Here is a 14,254-nt window from a genome sequence, read left to right on the forward strand (position 1 = left end):
GTCTAGGAAAATTCATGATCCTTGCATAGCTCAGCTGAAACTGCAGTCTGTCTCCCTCCTGCATGTTTTACAAGCTGCCCTCTACATCACTTACATCTCTTTAAAGAGAAGCAATTTGTTTTCATAATAAATAGGGGAAATGCCTCCAGTAAGACATTAGCATATGAAAAATATTAAAAGGTTCAGATTGAATGGATTAAATACAGTGATCATTACATTACATTCATTTCACAGATGCTCTGTATCAAGAATATAATTGCATTCACCTGTTTAACTAAAAATGACAGTGTGTGGAGAACACTGAAAATGGCATTAAAAAAATGTCTGAGTGGAGCACAGCTTATTCCACATGCCTCTCATGTCTGTGACACAGACGGGATAATGCTCAAAGCAAATATGGCAAGGTGCTGTGTCGTTATTCGCTATCACTGTGACGACTGTCCCCCTTTCAGGAAGGATGCATCCCCGCTACCCAGAGCACAGGAGCGCTCTGTATTTGGGGTGAATTAAAACAACCTGCCCAATCCGGCCCTCCCCCACTTCCTTAGGCTGTGCTTGCCTTCAGTGTGAGAAAGAAGTGGCAAGATGGCCGCTCCCCCACATGCACATTCAAGGGCACGTGAAGGACCTCAGTTCTGCCCAGGGAATGCTAACGTTCTGTTGCAACATTCAATAACCAATATCACATTTCTCTATTTTTTTTTTTATAATGAATGCACCATACTTCTATAATTCATTCCACGACTTTGATCTGTTAAAGTACACCTGATGAAGCTGAAATGCGTGTGTCACTGAAAATGTTTCTTGCATGGTAATTGTTCATCAATCCCTCTCTGCTCTAAAGCTGAATGAAACATTTTAATTAAAGACCTCAGAGGGAGTCAGCCAGCAAGGAAGGGCAAAATAAATCAAGACTGCAAGCTTTTACAGCCACTGGCGTGTGAACTCTTCACACCATTTTGTACCCACACGCTGCACAGACTGAACTCGCAGACAGAATGAAACATTACAATAGGCAGTGCAGCAGTACGACTGGCATTAATCCAATTTGCTTTTGCATATCAGGGGAAACTTAATTCTGGTTTTTATCCATCTACAAGAAAGTGGGAGTGTCAGCCTTTATTTACCCTAATCTATGGGCTATGTGGATCCAGGAAGTGAATACTGACATACCAGTCCACCCCATCATGGCTTTCTTTATTCTGCAGACACAGTCTCCTAGCAACCAGTCACACCAGCTGCCAGAGATGGATGGAGATAGGAGCAGCAGTAGAACGAAGGGGGGAGGAAGGGGGGGGGGGGGGGGCACATCAATACTCTGGCTGCGTCTTGCAGACTGGGTACTGAGCTTTGAACACTTCGTGGAGTGCAGACTTGTGTGACACGTGTCCAAGTGTCAGTCAAAGCCCAAAAACGCTATGTGGGTGTGCAGTGGCAGAAAGCTCTATTCTGGGACATCCTGAACGTGATCAGAGCTAGACTATGCACCAGTAGCAGGCACGATTGTAGTTTCCAAACATGGATGTTTCCGAATTGATATTCTGCTGGTGCGGAGCAATCATTTTAGAGCAGGTGTCACACAGATCCAGTAATGTTTATATTACACAGATGCATTAATCAAGTCTTATTTATCAGCTCTGTATGGTCATCCAGTTGACATAAATATCAGCTGGATGCCTGCTCTGAATCAATACAGGATTGAACATATCCATGAAATATGTGAGTACATCCCAGTAGAGGTTTCTTGCATCGAAGTCAAGATGCCAGAATGTGAAAAGGTTTGAATATACTGTAGCTATTAGCTTGTTGAACACTAAATAAGATTACATTCACTATACATTGATTATTTATATCAAGTTTAATGGCTAATAGGTATGACTGAATTTACTGTTTTTTACACATGAAATTTAGGCTCCATAGATACCATGCACAACAACTCACAGGAACAGAACATGGGTACAAATGTAAGTAAAAGCAATTTCCGTTCTATAAAGGAATCGTATTTTATTGTAGTTTTTATTAATTATTCATTTAGGTTGGCTCAAAGGCTTATTTTCATTGGTGATCTCTAGGCAGATCTAATCAATACTACAGAAATGTGTGAAGGGAAAACTATGACAAGGAAAAAATAAACAACTGCAAGTGTGAAATAGTGCTAAATGGTGACAAATGATAGCTTCACTATCAAAAGACAACTATTCACTTGTAGAATGATGGAGACCTCCTCTATTTGTCATAAAAAATATACAACTGATTGGTCATAAATTTAGACTGTTTCCCACAGAAAATGATCTAATTACATAATTGCCCAGACCAATCCAGTCTTGATAGATCAGTGTCTAAAACTAATGGCAATGTAGAGATTTATGTATGTGAATGTAGTGAAATGCTGACTTGCGGGAAGGGTGTAAGAAAGATTGAGGGTTCGAGGCATCAATGCTGTCGGAGACACACCAGCCTATCTAATATTATTATATTATATACTGTAGTCAACAACTGACTGAAGACAAAGGTAACCATTTGTACAAATACAAAGAAATTCAGGCTGCCCATTGCAAGAAATTGCACAACAAAGGAACTTGGGGTTTTTATGTGGAGACTGGGGAGTGGTGCTGGGGGGGATTACAGAGGGCCAAACAATACAAGGGTGAAATCAATCAACAATGTTTAAATAACCTGAGAGAATAAGCATAGCAAGACTACATAACTTCTTAGCCAGGCAAAATTCCAATAATTCCATGAATTGTCTAGGGGGCATATTTAATATTCTTCAGGAATGTGATGGAGAATATCTAAATAGAAAAGATTCTTAATACAAAACGATCCTTAAAATATTACACATGCGTTTCTGTACAAGATACCAAGAAACATATTTTCCACATTCAGTATTAATTAGGCAACTAGAAGATCACAAAATAGAGTTTGAAATCTAACGATGATGTTTCAGCCATCACAAATTAATTTTCAAAATACATATGTCCATATCTATAATAAATATTTCTCTCAATAGGATGAATTTGAAATATGAGCCTAGCCATGCACAAGGACAGGTTGATGTTTTCAGAAACCACTGAGCCCTTGAACTTCTCTCTGTTCTTGGTAGAAAGCCACCATCTGTCCCCTTGGGGTATTCCATTGTGTTATTTGTGATCAAACTGATCACACAATGGCATATGAAGTGGTTTGAAAACAAGCATTGGCTTGTCCACCTGGACTTGGTTCTGCGCCTCGTCCAATCAAGATTGATTTACATCAAGCCAAGGTCCACCACACAGTCTGCAGAAATGTAAAAAGTAAGTCAGCAAATAAGTAAAGTTTATTTATATAGCACCTTTCAGCAGAATCACATGGTGCTTTACAATGATTTAAATAAATAAACAGCAGTATAAACATATAACAAAACACATAGAGAGACAATAAAAGTCCTACAGTCCCATGATATAGTCCATTCCAAGCTCAGGCTGTTCCTATAAACAGGCAGCCGTGTTCTTTTACCCCAAACAGAAAATGGCTTCTGTGGCATGGGACACATTAGGACAGATGCCTCAGAAACAAGCCTCCCAGGTCCACAAATTGAAGATGACACAGCAGCACTGCTTTTCAGCAGAGGCCAGTTATACTTCTATACAGTTTTAAAGAGTTCCTCTGGGACGATCTCAACAAATAGACTTAAAGCCATTTAATAGAGAGAGAGAAAATTGAGAGAGAGAGGCTGTGTCTCACAGGTCATTATTGACATACTGTCATTACATGTTAAAGCCTGATACAGCAGGACATGGTGACTTAAAGTCACCAGATTATTCACTTTAGTAGTTACACACCAATTTGCCAATGGGCTTAATAAGTGCTGTCGAAAAATACAGCAATGCTGCTTCATTTTATTCGCAGTAGATCGTGGATCAGCAAATCCCATGCCACACTGCATAGCACATCACTGCATCGCACACTTTAAAACTCATACACTATCTGGGTGTGATCTTTTGCAAATCTTGCTCCCGTTGGAGGTGTCAGTGGCCAGAATGCCACCCTTTGTCTCCGTGATGCGGCCAACTGAATTATTCTGGAAGAGATCAGAGAGCGCTCTAAAGTACATATTAATTGAGGACAACCTCCCTAGAGGGGGAAAAAAAGGCTGTAGGAGCATCCAGAAAATAGGCAATGGCTTTCGCAATCCCGGTTTTCCCTGGGTGCAGTGTTATCAATGGCGGTATACGAAGAGCGGGATTTGGAATTAGATGTGAATTAACCACCAAAGAGCCAGGCCTGGCTAGTGGCTTCAGCCAGAACTCAGTGTACTGCAGGGACAATGGCGGCCTGTTATCCCCCCCGTATGTGTGAGGGCGGATAATGTTATTACAGATACTTAGCGAGGAAAAACAGTGGAATTTGAGCACTGCAAGGCCACACACACTGTAGCCCCTCCCCAACCAACGCCGAGTGGCTTATCAGAGGCTGCAGGCGCATATCTCCCTGATGCTGACTCAGGAACTCGTTCCTCCCCACACTGCTCGTATTGATGGCTGGAGGGCTTGGCTGAAAGGCGGTGGCTCAGGCCTACCAGAGAGAGCCGTGTCAGAGCCATCCGCGCGGGGAGGGAATCACTGGGTTGGGTGGAAGACACCATCGGTAGCCCAGAATACGCGAAGGTATCCATGAGTTCAGGTGCGAGCGGTTCTCACTGATTCCTCACTCTAGCAGAGGGACTGTGCTGCGCTCTCATGTTTCGGCAAATACAGGCCACGTGTGTGTAATTCTCACCAAAAATATAATGAGAGGAGAGATTCCAAGAGAAAAAACTAAACATTTACTCAAGCTCTTAAACAGCTGTGGGATCGGTACTTGGTGTAATAACAATCAAATTAATCATGAATCGCTGCTTAAATAGCATGAAGATTTCTGTTTTCTTGTCCTCATATGAGATGATGGCTCCACAGCTCATAAGAAATGAGAGTAAACATATACATACACTATGGTGCATATTATACTTTGAACATTTATTATGGAAATGTAATTATGAAAACATTCAGAATAAAGTTAGGTTTCATTTTTAGAAATATATATTTTTATCTTTGAGACAAAGAGGAAACATATTGTTGCTACTTTTTTAGAACCTGTAATAGACTATGGAGACACAATTTATATGCACACATCCTCAACTACTTTACCTCTGATTTAGTATTTCCTCATCCACTCCTTTACTACATTTTATTACAGGTGCTGCATTGTTTACCCACCGCTGTCTTTTCAATGAATGGTCTGGATTAATATCCTGCAATGTATGCTGAACCATCCACTGTCATATGTATACTTCAATAGGTCTAGAAGTTATACTGCCGAAATTCTTTTAAATCCTGCTTCACTACTCCTGACTCAAAGGCAGTAGTGAAACAATCGTAGATCACAGATAAATGCACCACACTTGAACTTCTTTGATCTGAAGCAGCAAACGCCTTTGCACAATGACTGTGCAGTCTTTGAAAGCCCCTGTACACACATCCGGTGTATTGTGCCTGTCGCATCTGAACGAGTGACATCATTCTAAACTTCAGAATCTTTATTGTGGGCCCAGGTCACCCGCAGCACCAGAGGCCAGTAAAGGCCTTTTGTCTGCGCCGTGTGTACAGTACACATCCCGTGACTCCGCCCACACAGCACGGCTGAGAACAGTCATGGGCACAGCCCTGCATTCAGGTACGACACCTCTCTCCCAGAAGGCCTTAGCCCTTGACCTGGTTCACAGCAGTGCTCCCAAATCAAAGCCGGCCTTGTCTTCACAAGGGATCACTGAGTACATTCCTTAAAAAAAAATGCCACTGGGCACATCTATAGTGATCGGTGTAATTCATCAGCTGCTTATAGAGTAAAAGTGGCAGGTCTATTTCATTCTGAGACAATTGTGCCTTCTCGCAAGATAATGGCAAACAGGAAATGGTTGGCCACCAGGATGATATGTCATCCAACAGAAACTGGGGGGGGGGGGGGGGGGGGGGGGGAAGGCTACAGACACAAAAGGTGGTGTGATGCCTGACAAGCTTCAGGCCCTTGGCAGCAGCTGGGTGCCACCTGTTGGATCACCAAGCTCCTATAGATGTAATGCCTGCAGCACTGACTATCCCTCTAAAGTCAGTACTGCAGCACAGACCAGACAGAGCCTTTCCCTTCATATCTGCCTTTTGTGATACGCCTGCATTGTGGCATGCTAAAGCAGAAGTAACAGTCTCAGCTACTTTTATCACCACTTCTGGTCACTAAAGATCAGGAGGGAAACAATGCTTGTCCTTTTAGACTTGAAGACTTGAGACTGACTTTATGTTTAACACAAATAACAGACAATCTGCCTCTGGCTCGGGGGAAGAATGCATGAGGGAAAACTAGCTGTAGGCTGATTGACTGTTCCGTCCACACAAAGACAGCCCTGAGGTGGCTCACTCTGGAAGTGTCAAATAATGTGTAAAAATATGTGGTGAGTGCTTTTCTATGACAGTGCTAAATGTACTGGCGGTGGATTATATTTGGATACTGCATCTATGCACCCTGTCTGGTCCTGTCCTCTCCCCATAGCTTTCAAACTGCATAAGAATTGCTGAGCCAAGTGGGACACCCCTGCCCTAGATACCATAGAAAACTGAAAACAATCTAAATCACGCACAGTCCCAGTTATTTATTAAACTCATAATCTCATGTCTGTCCGTAATCACATGGTCTGCATCCTGAGAGTGAGAACCAAAATGGTTTAGATTAAATCTTAAATCTTTAATCTGCACAGCAGGCCCATTGATGAGCTCTAAATGTAGGGCTTCCCAACTACAAATCGGTCTTTCCAATCTATATGAAATAACTCTAATATGGTACCATACAGCAGCATTTCCCAGCCGGTGTGCCACGGCACTCTGGTGTGCCGTCAGGCAAGGTCAGGTGTGCCGTGTGAAAAATCCTTTAAAAAAATCTTAATGTTGATAATGGTGTTTATTTTTTTATGCTTTTGAGAGTGGTGTGCCATGAGATTCTGTAAATTTGGAAAGTGTGCCGCGGAAGAAAACACTGCCATACAGTATATCGAATAAATCTTAAAAGATAGTGGGAAATAAATTGCTATTCTAAATTCGGGTAATCATTAATGCCCCACTTCCTGTAAAATACACCCCAAGGCTTTTATGAACAGAAAAAGGCTGACTTTCATCATTTAAATTATACCTTCTCTAGGATATTATACATAACCAATGCATGCAAATCATAGACCAATAGCCTGTTAAATGTGACACGAAAGTTCTCTGGAATTTCAAAATACATTCACACACTTCATTAAGCAGCTTTTGATTCTAAAACATTATGAGAAGCACAAAATGGAGGAGGGACTGGCGTTATACATAGGGTACATCAGCCTTATTGAACATGCAGGGAACAAGTAGGATCATGACATGACATTCCTAATTCAACGATGACCCACACAGCAAAACCTTCCATCACTGTCAAGGCAAGGGGACACCAGCAATGCAACCCCCACAAGCATCCCAATCCCAAATTTCAAAACCACTTCCTGCCTGTCCATAGATGCGACGCCCACTTCACAAGACACGTCAGGCACTGATTGGAGATCACAAAGGAACACAGGGGCGGTCTGGCATGTAGCCATACTGTACAAACACCTCAAGGACACTTGAAGCGTCCATAAAGCCTTGCTTTGTTAGAGTCAGATGCTCCTCAGAGCTGAGAGGGCATAGTGTTTCAGCGCGGTACTTAAAGTTAACAGGAGGAAGTGGGGGTGCTCGTGCATATCTGCGGTGTACGCTGAGCTGTTCAGTGAGGCTTTTGAGCGGCTTGAGTTACAGAAGCCCCACATTCAGATGCCAGATCACTTACAGTTCTGCAAAGAGCATCGCCTTGCCTTTGGATCCATCGTAAAGAAGAAGAAAAAAAAAAGATGAAAAAGCTACAACGTTCTTTTGTGGACCAACAAACCTAGCCAGACGCTGCCGATTGCCGCATCGAATGTCACCTCGATGGTTACTGTTGTCCTCTCAAGTTTCACCAACATCAGATTTCAGTGATGATTTCTATATTTGGCCTGTGGCTACTGCACTCTCCATGAAAGCAATACTTTCAGTAATCCTAAATGTGGGTCCCACACCACTGTGCTTTGTCTAAACACCTGCGTCTCATCTAATTTGTTAAGAACAGGGAGGAATATGATATCCCATGTTTCTTTCAATAGAAAGCACTGACTTTTGCGTTTTATTTTAAGCAAGTCACCTTTTCCATCACTATGGACTAGCATTGGAAATCCAAAAATTCTTTTTGGATTTGGGTGTATTTTTCACTGATAATGCTGAGACAAACTAATTTAAATTTATATTTGCCACCTCAAGTTTTACAAGGGAAATGCCTATTGAAAGTGATCACAGTGGGACAATCGTAATGTTAATACCATGATAGTACCATAATAAATTTCCCAGAAATTAAAAAGAAGTATCAATACAACCCACATCACTGATGTTTTGATAGATGCACAGAGACATTTCTCTGACACCTTTATGAGATTGCGTGCTCCAGGACTAATCCTGAAGGCATCCTGGGACCAATCACTCAGTGGGTCCTGCTCCACATTTTGAGACCCGCTGAACATACCTTTGTACTCTAATATGGAGCCATGTAGCATAGAGGGGTGGAGCCCCGGGGCCGGAGAGGCGTGTGCCGTACCTGCTTCCCGTCGAGAGTGTAGATCTTCTTGACCGCGCCGCTCTCCAGCTTGATGGCCTCCGTGATGTCGGTCAGCACCTGCTCGAACGAGTGGGCCGTCTTCTTGTTGAGCAGCACTCGCACCACCTTGCGCGGTTTGGAGCCGCTGCGCATCACCGTCACCAGCTTGGGCCGCACAAAGTCCTTGCTCTCCTTCGCCTCGCCGGCCCCCTTGCCGCTGGCTAGCGACTGCAGGCCCTTCTGGGTGGCCGAGGCCTTGACGTTGACGGACCAGTTGGGGTTGACGTTCTTCGTGTAGTCGACCTTCTTGTAGAAGTTCTCCGACGCGCAGACATAGCTCTCTCCTGTGACGGAAGGAAAGCGTGACGAGAGTGACGATGAGGAGGAAGGCCTCGCTTTTTCTACAGTATGCGGTGCATATTTTTTCTGCTTGCTCAGGAATGTGTGCTTAATAGCACAATGGAGCATTGGGAAGGGTTTCAGGTTTAAATACCACATGGGACACAGCTCATCTGAAATTTCTCACCAAGGTAACAAGGTCATCGGATACCTCTATTAGTTGAATAAGGTTCAAGATTTTTCTGTAATTTTTTTTTTGTGGGTCTACTGATAGCACGTGTAAATGAAATAACATTTCATTAACGTACAAATATATCTAGACCACAGTTCATTACACATGATTTTATCTCCCTCTTTTTAATATTGAAAATAGGTGTACTTATTTTACATTTAAAATGGTCAGCACAGTGGCTTCCATCTCATTATCTAGAGTTGGCAAATTTGCTTCAACATTTCTGGCTATGAATCAAAGAGGTGGTGCTTTTGTTCATTTATGAAACTGGCAGTAGTAGGCTGTCAAAATCAAGGCTCTTTGTACATTCAGTATTGCTGAGATTGACATTGGATCAGCTCAGGAATTTATTTTTTGAGATAGAGGATATTATGTAAATACGAAGCATTATGCCATTAATATTAAATTTAATTTGTACAATGGGCAGATATACTGTATGTAGTCTGGTGAGATATAGATATATTCCACACTCCAGAACTCCATAATATAAGCCATTTAGTATATACCTGGACCGCTACTTTTTATTGCACCGGTCTTATGGTTAGCAACTAACAACAGCATTAAAATCAGCGTCACATGATTATTGGGAAATGCTTTCTGTCCTTTCAATCAATAATGTGCTGTCATGACAATATTACTGCTCAGCTTTCATCATCGGACTTCCATTAGAGGATGTTGGGGGAAACTGAAAAATAAATGCCAGGACATGATCTGTCATCTACCGGCCGGTCCTTTTAAATATGAGTCTGTATGACTTCCCACCCCGGGTGTCATTCCCTCTAATTGCAGCCTGCACATATTGACCAAAAAGCCACATGGGGAGGGTAGGGGGTCAATTATCTCATGGAAGAGGAAGAGACACTGAAAAGCCCTCATCCCCTTCTGTCCTCCAATAGTCTTCCAGAATCTTCTGATAGAGGAGATGTAAGTGTAAGTGCAGCTCCATCCGTACAAGTGTACCTCCGTCCAGTGCTTATATTACACTTGTAATTCAAGCTAATGTTGTAGCTTGTTGTCATGCCTCCTAGTCTGACTTAACATGACTCCCTGACCTTGCCTATTCTAACTTTGTGTACTGGACATATTGTGTTCATGGCTATGAATAACTGTTACATAATGAGTATTGTACCTGATCGGACCTGCGTTTTGTCGTTGTTCCAATGACCTTAGGTATACATGCCACTTACATTATTCAATCTCAGTGGAACTTCCAGGTAGAATAAAGGTTAAATAAAAAAATAATAATTTAATGTGTTTTGGGGAGGACATTTTGACATTTTTAGACGTTGACATGCGCTGAGTAAATCCACCACAAACAAATGAGCAGACAGAGTGGAATTGTCTACAGAGAAGGCTAAGCCCACTTAGAGAGGGTATTCAACGTAACCGAAAACTCCTGCCACAGAGACAGATGGTGACAGAGAGGACAGGCAGGGGTCACAGGTCTATGTGGGGAAGAGGAAGTGCCAAATACAGGCCCTCCACAAAATGTTTGGCTCAACAGGAATTTCACAAATGGTTTGCTTGTGTTATAAAGACATTCCATATGGAAAAACACTTTATGGTATACAAAGTTCTGCACAATGATTGTTTTTTTTAAATCTGGTTTCCTAAACGTTCTCTCTCCCCCCATTCCTTCCACTCTGCATCTGACAGAAAGTCTCTCTCACAAGTTCTCACCACATCTACAACACATCTACAGGAGATGTCTATTCCTGCATGCAGGGTGTTTTCTTCAAACTGCATACTTTAGGTTCTGTGTCAAAAGATCAGGCACTTTTTACTGTGCAGAAAAAAGCAGGCTCTGCCACTGCGTCCCTTCAGTGTGAATCACAAATCAGGAAAACTATCTGAAAGAAAAAAAGATCAGCTCTCCCCAAAACCACAATGCACTTTTCAAGAATTATGCTGGAGATTATATGTTGTGACAATATGATATATTCACTAAAGCGAATCTCTTGTTTCCTATTCCTTGTTTCAGTCAGGAAGTCATTTTTGCTCTGTCTAACATCCATGGGGCTTGCTTACAAACATGATGGATTAGAGGAGTACCAGTGGAGTGAATAATACAGAAAACAGCAAGTCGAGTGTTGTATACACCCTGATAGGCGTATTCAAATTTAAAATGATATACTGTAAGTCCGTTGAAACAGTAAAACTATGGGCCCCCATCATCTGATTTTAAAAACTGAGTTTGGGCCTTTTTTCTGGTTCATGACACGGAACGATGATTTGTGAACTAATTAAAATGGGAAACTAGTTCAAGTAAGAGTAACAGAGGTATAATTAATGTTTAATGAGACGTGCCTAACATTCAAGCCAAACAGAACAAGGGTAGGATTCCAAGCCATCAGATCAACCGCAGTTCCTGAAAGGCAGACGGAATCTTCCTGCTGTTTGAAAGAAACAGTTGGGCCCAGATGTGCCCTCCCTGGAGGCAGTCACACTTATTATAAGAGGTGTTTTAAATAGACTCAACTGACAGTGCTCTCAGTAACAGCTCTACAAAGAGGTTACAGAGCGGCAGAATTCACCCTGATGTCTCTGGTTGCAATTTGTACTGAGAAAACATGATTTATTTGGGATCAGAGACAAATACAAGATACACAATCTACATCAAATGGACATAACTGCCAATTATAATTGCTTCTGATTATCTTCTAATTGAAATTATCTACTCATTACACTGCACAAGATTCAACATTGGAGAGATGTTCCATCTAAAAGCCCCTGAGCCAGGTGATTATCCTGCTCACAGCTGTGACATGGTCTGTGAACTGTAAGATAAACTGACATTAATTATTAATTTCATACATAATCAATAATAACCTTACACATACCTGAAGCCTTTAACCCTCCAAGAAAATACATAGCAGTTCAGTTAATGCTTTATGATACATTTTTTGGATGAGGTTTCCTGTCAGCAATAGAGTAGTCGAGTGTAACTGTAATCAGAAAAATGTGTTCAGGGTTTCTGAGGATATGCAGGGCCTCAGCCACCATGATGTCTTCATCTTATGTACTCTCAGGGAACCAGGGGAAGCGCGTAGAAGTGAAATCAAAACTCACCATAGCTAATCCAATAACAGCCCAGTTAGGATTGTAATTAATCGCAGAAACCAGCCATTTTCCCGGGATATTTTCTCAATTAATTGGATTACAATCTGTGCTGTGACAAGTTAATTAGCCAGTAAAGCATTTAAGAGAGCCCTTGCACCTCTGGACGAGGGAATGCAGTCTCATACACCTTGGAAATGCCTGGAAGGTGCCAATTTACGCACTATCACAGACATCTATGGGCCTTAATGGTTCATTCGAATGCACTCGGCTGTAATGGACTCTGTGATGTTTGTAATGGCTGCAGTGTGAGTTTAAATAGTCTGTTAATGGTGAGTGTGTCAGATGGTCACTACTCCGCTACCAACTTACCTGATGTAGCATATCGTCACCCTCCAAACAAGGGCAAAGTGCACACAGGAACATGGTAAATGTCAGATTCCTAACTGAATGAGAGAGTTTGAGCTGAGTTTGCATTACGGTCCCTGCCTGATGCCGTTGGCAGGTCAGCATTGGGGCTGAAGACCCAAAGTCTCCCGCTCTAATCCCCTGTAGCAGGCTGGCCGGAGAGGCAGACGAGCAGCTGCTCCGGCACTAAAGCCGGGCTCTAACGGAATCGGCTTTCCCCATGGAGACGAGACGCAGAGGCACTACATTTCCCACACATTGAGATTGGGTGAGGGACTCACTCAAGAAGCTCAGACACAGCACGCTAACTGTGCATTCTGTCACCTGGCCAGTTCCCGCATTACAGGGAGGCGATACAGAGGAATCTGTCTCAGCTGGGGACCCTGGGATCACAGCCTTGTGTGGGGCATTTTCACATGGAATTTACATTTTGTATTTCTAAGGCCTATCCAGTAATTGCATGAACACAGGGTAATTAACTGGGGATGAATTGGCTTCAAAGCATCTCAGTCAGTTTTGTCCATATGCTGAATTTTGATGGACACAGCCTTAGGGAACCCCTGGATGGCTGCTAAGGTAAAGAACACCCCCCCCCCCCCCCCCCCCCCCGAGGGCAGATGGTGTGACGGCTCACCTTCCTCGAGCTCCTGCATGGAGGTGATCTTGCGTGTCCCGTCGATGGTGAAGATGAAGCGCACGCCCTGCGGCAGGTTGATGTGGTCGGAGAGCGAGCGCGTCAGGTCGGCCAGCAGGGCGTCGAAGGTGCGGAAGCGGTCGGTGGCCACGGCGTACACGATGCCCTTGAAGTAGCGGTCGCCGTTGCGGTAGAAGCGCACCTTCTTGGCCTTCTTCTCGTTGGTGAGCGCCTGCAGCGTGCGCGTGCGGTAGAAGCTGCAGTGGGCGCTGTGGGTGGGGCTGGGCAGCCCGTTCGCTCGGGCGTTCCGGGTGGTCCGGGACATCTTGTCCCGCTCGTCAAAGTGGCCAAAGTCCTGATCCATGGCGGCCGCGGCTAGGGGGACGTCGGTAACGATGGCGGGGGGGGGTCGATGCTATGAAGTGAGCTTTGGTGTTGTGGAGAAACCTGACAAAGAAAACGCAAAATGTTGTAATGTTTTATGTTGTTATTAGCATGACACCCACTTGTACTGTATATCCAAGGGCACCGAAATATCAAGCACCTGAACTTCTAGTGCAGCGTTTTCTCAAATCATGCACACTGGATTGTATTATGACTGAACTCTGAATAAAATATATTTCAGCAAGTTAGGGTTAGGGTTAGGGTTAATACTGATCTGGAACTGACATCAGAGAACAGTGTCTTCTAGGCGGAAGTTCTCAACTTTAGAACAGCATGTACTGCATACTAAATTCCTCCCGTCTATTATCTATACCCACTTATTCCTGGTCAGGGTAGCGGGAGGTGCTGGAGCCAATCCCAGCATGCATTGGGCGAGAGGCAGGAATAAACCCAAGACAGTTTGCCAGTCCCTGGCAGGGCACACACACCATTTTCTCACACAT

The 14,254-nt window shown here is 43.3% G+C and overlaps 1 protein-coding gene across 2 annotated transcripts in view; it reads right to left on the bottom strand.

The window, feature by feature from the left end:
* The window catches only part of LOC118223880 (neuronal migration protein doublecortin-like), a 48,072-nt gene that overhangs the window by 26,490 nt on the left and 7,328 nt on the right, over nt 1–14,254 (bottom strand). For both annotated transcript variants that reach the window (XM_035410900.1, XM_035410901.1), the window contains exons 2-3: nt 13,368–13,814; nt 8,698–9,041 (exon numbers count right to left, since the gene is read on the bottom strand). In XM_035410900.1, the coding sequence (XP_035266791.1) occupies nt 8,698–9,041; nt 13,368–13,731 (708 nt within the window). In that variant the 5' untranslated portion in view covers nt 13,732–13,814. The remainder of the gene's footprint in view (nt 1–8,697; nt 9,042–13,367; nt 13,815–14,254) is intronic.

The sequence above is a fragment of the Anguilla anguilla genome, chromosome 3 (assembly GCF_013347855.1).
Source record: "Anguilla anguilla isolate fAngAng1 chromosome 3, fAngAng1.pri, whole genome shotgun sequence".
NCBI classification, from domain to species: domain Eukaryota; kingdom Metazoa; phylum Chordata; class Actinopteri; order Anguilliformes; family Anguillidae; genus Anguilla; species Anguilla anguilla.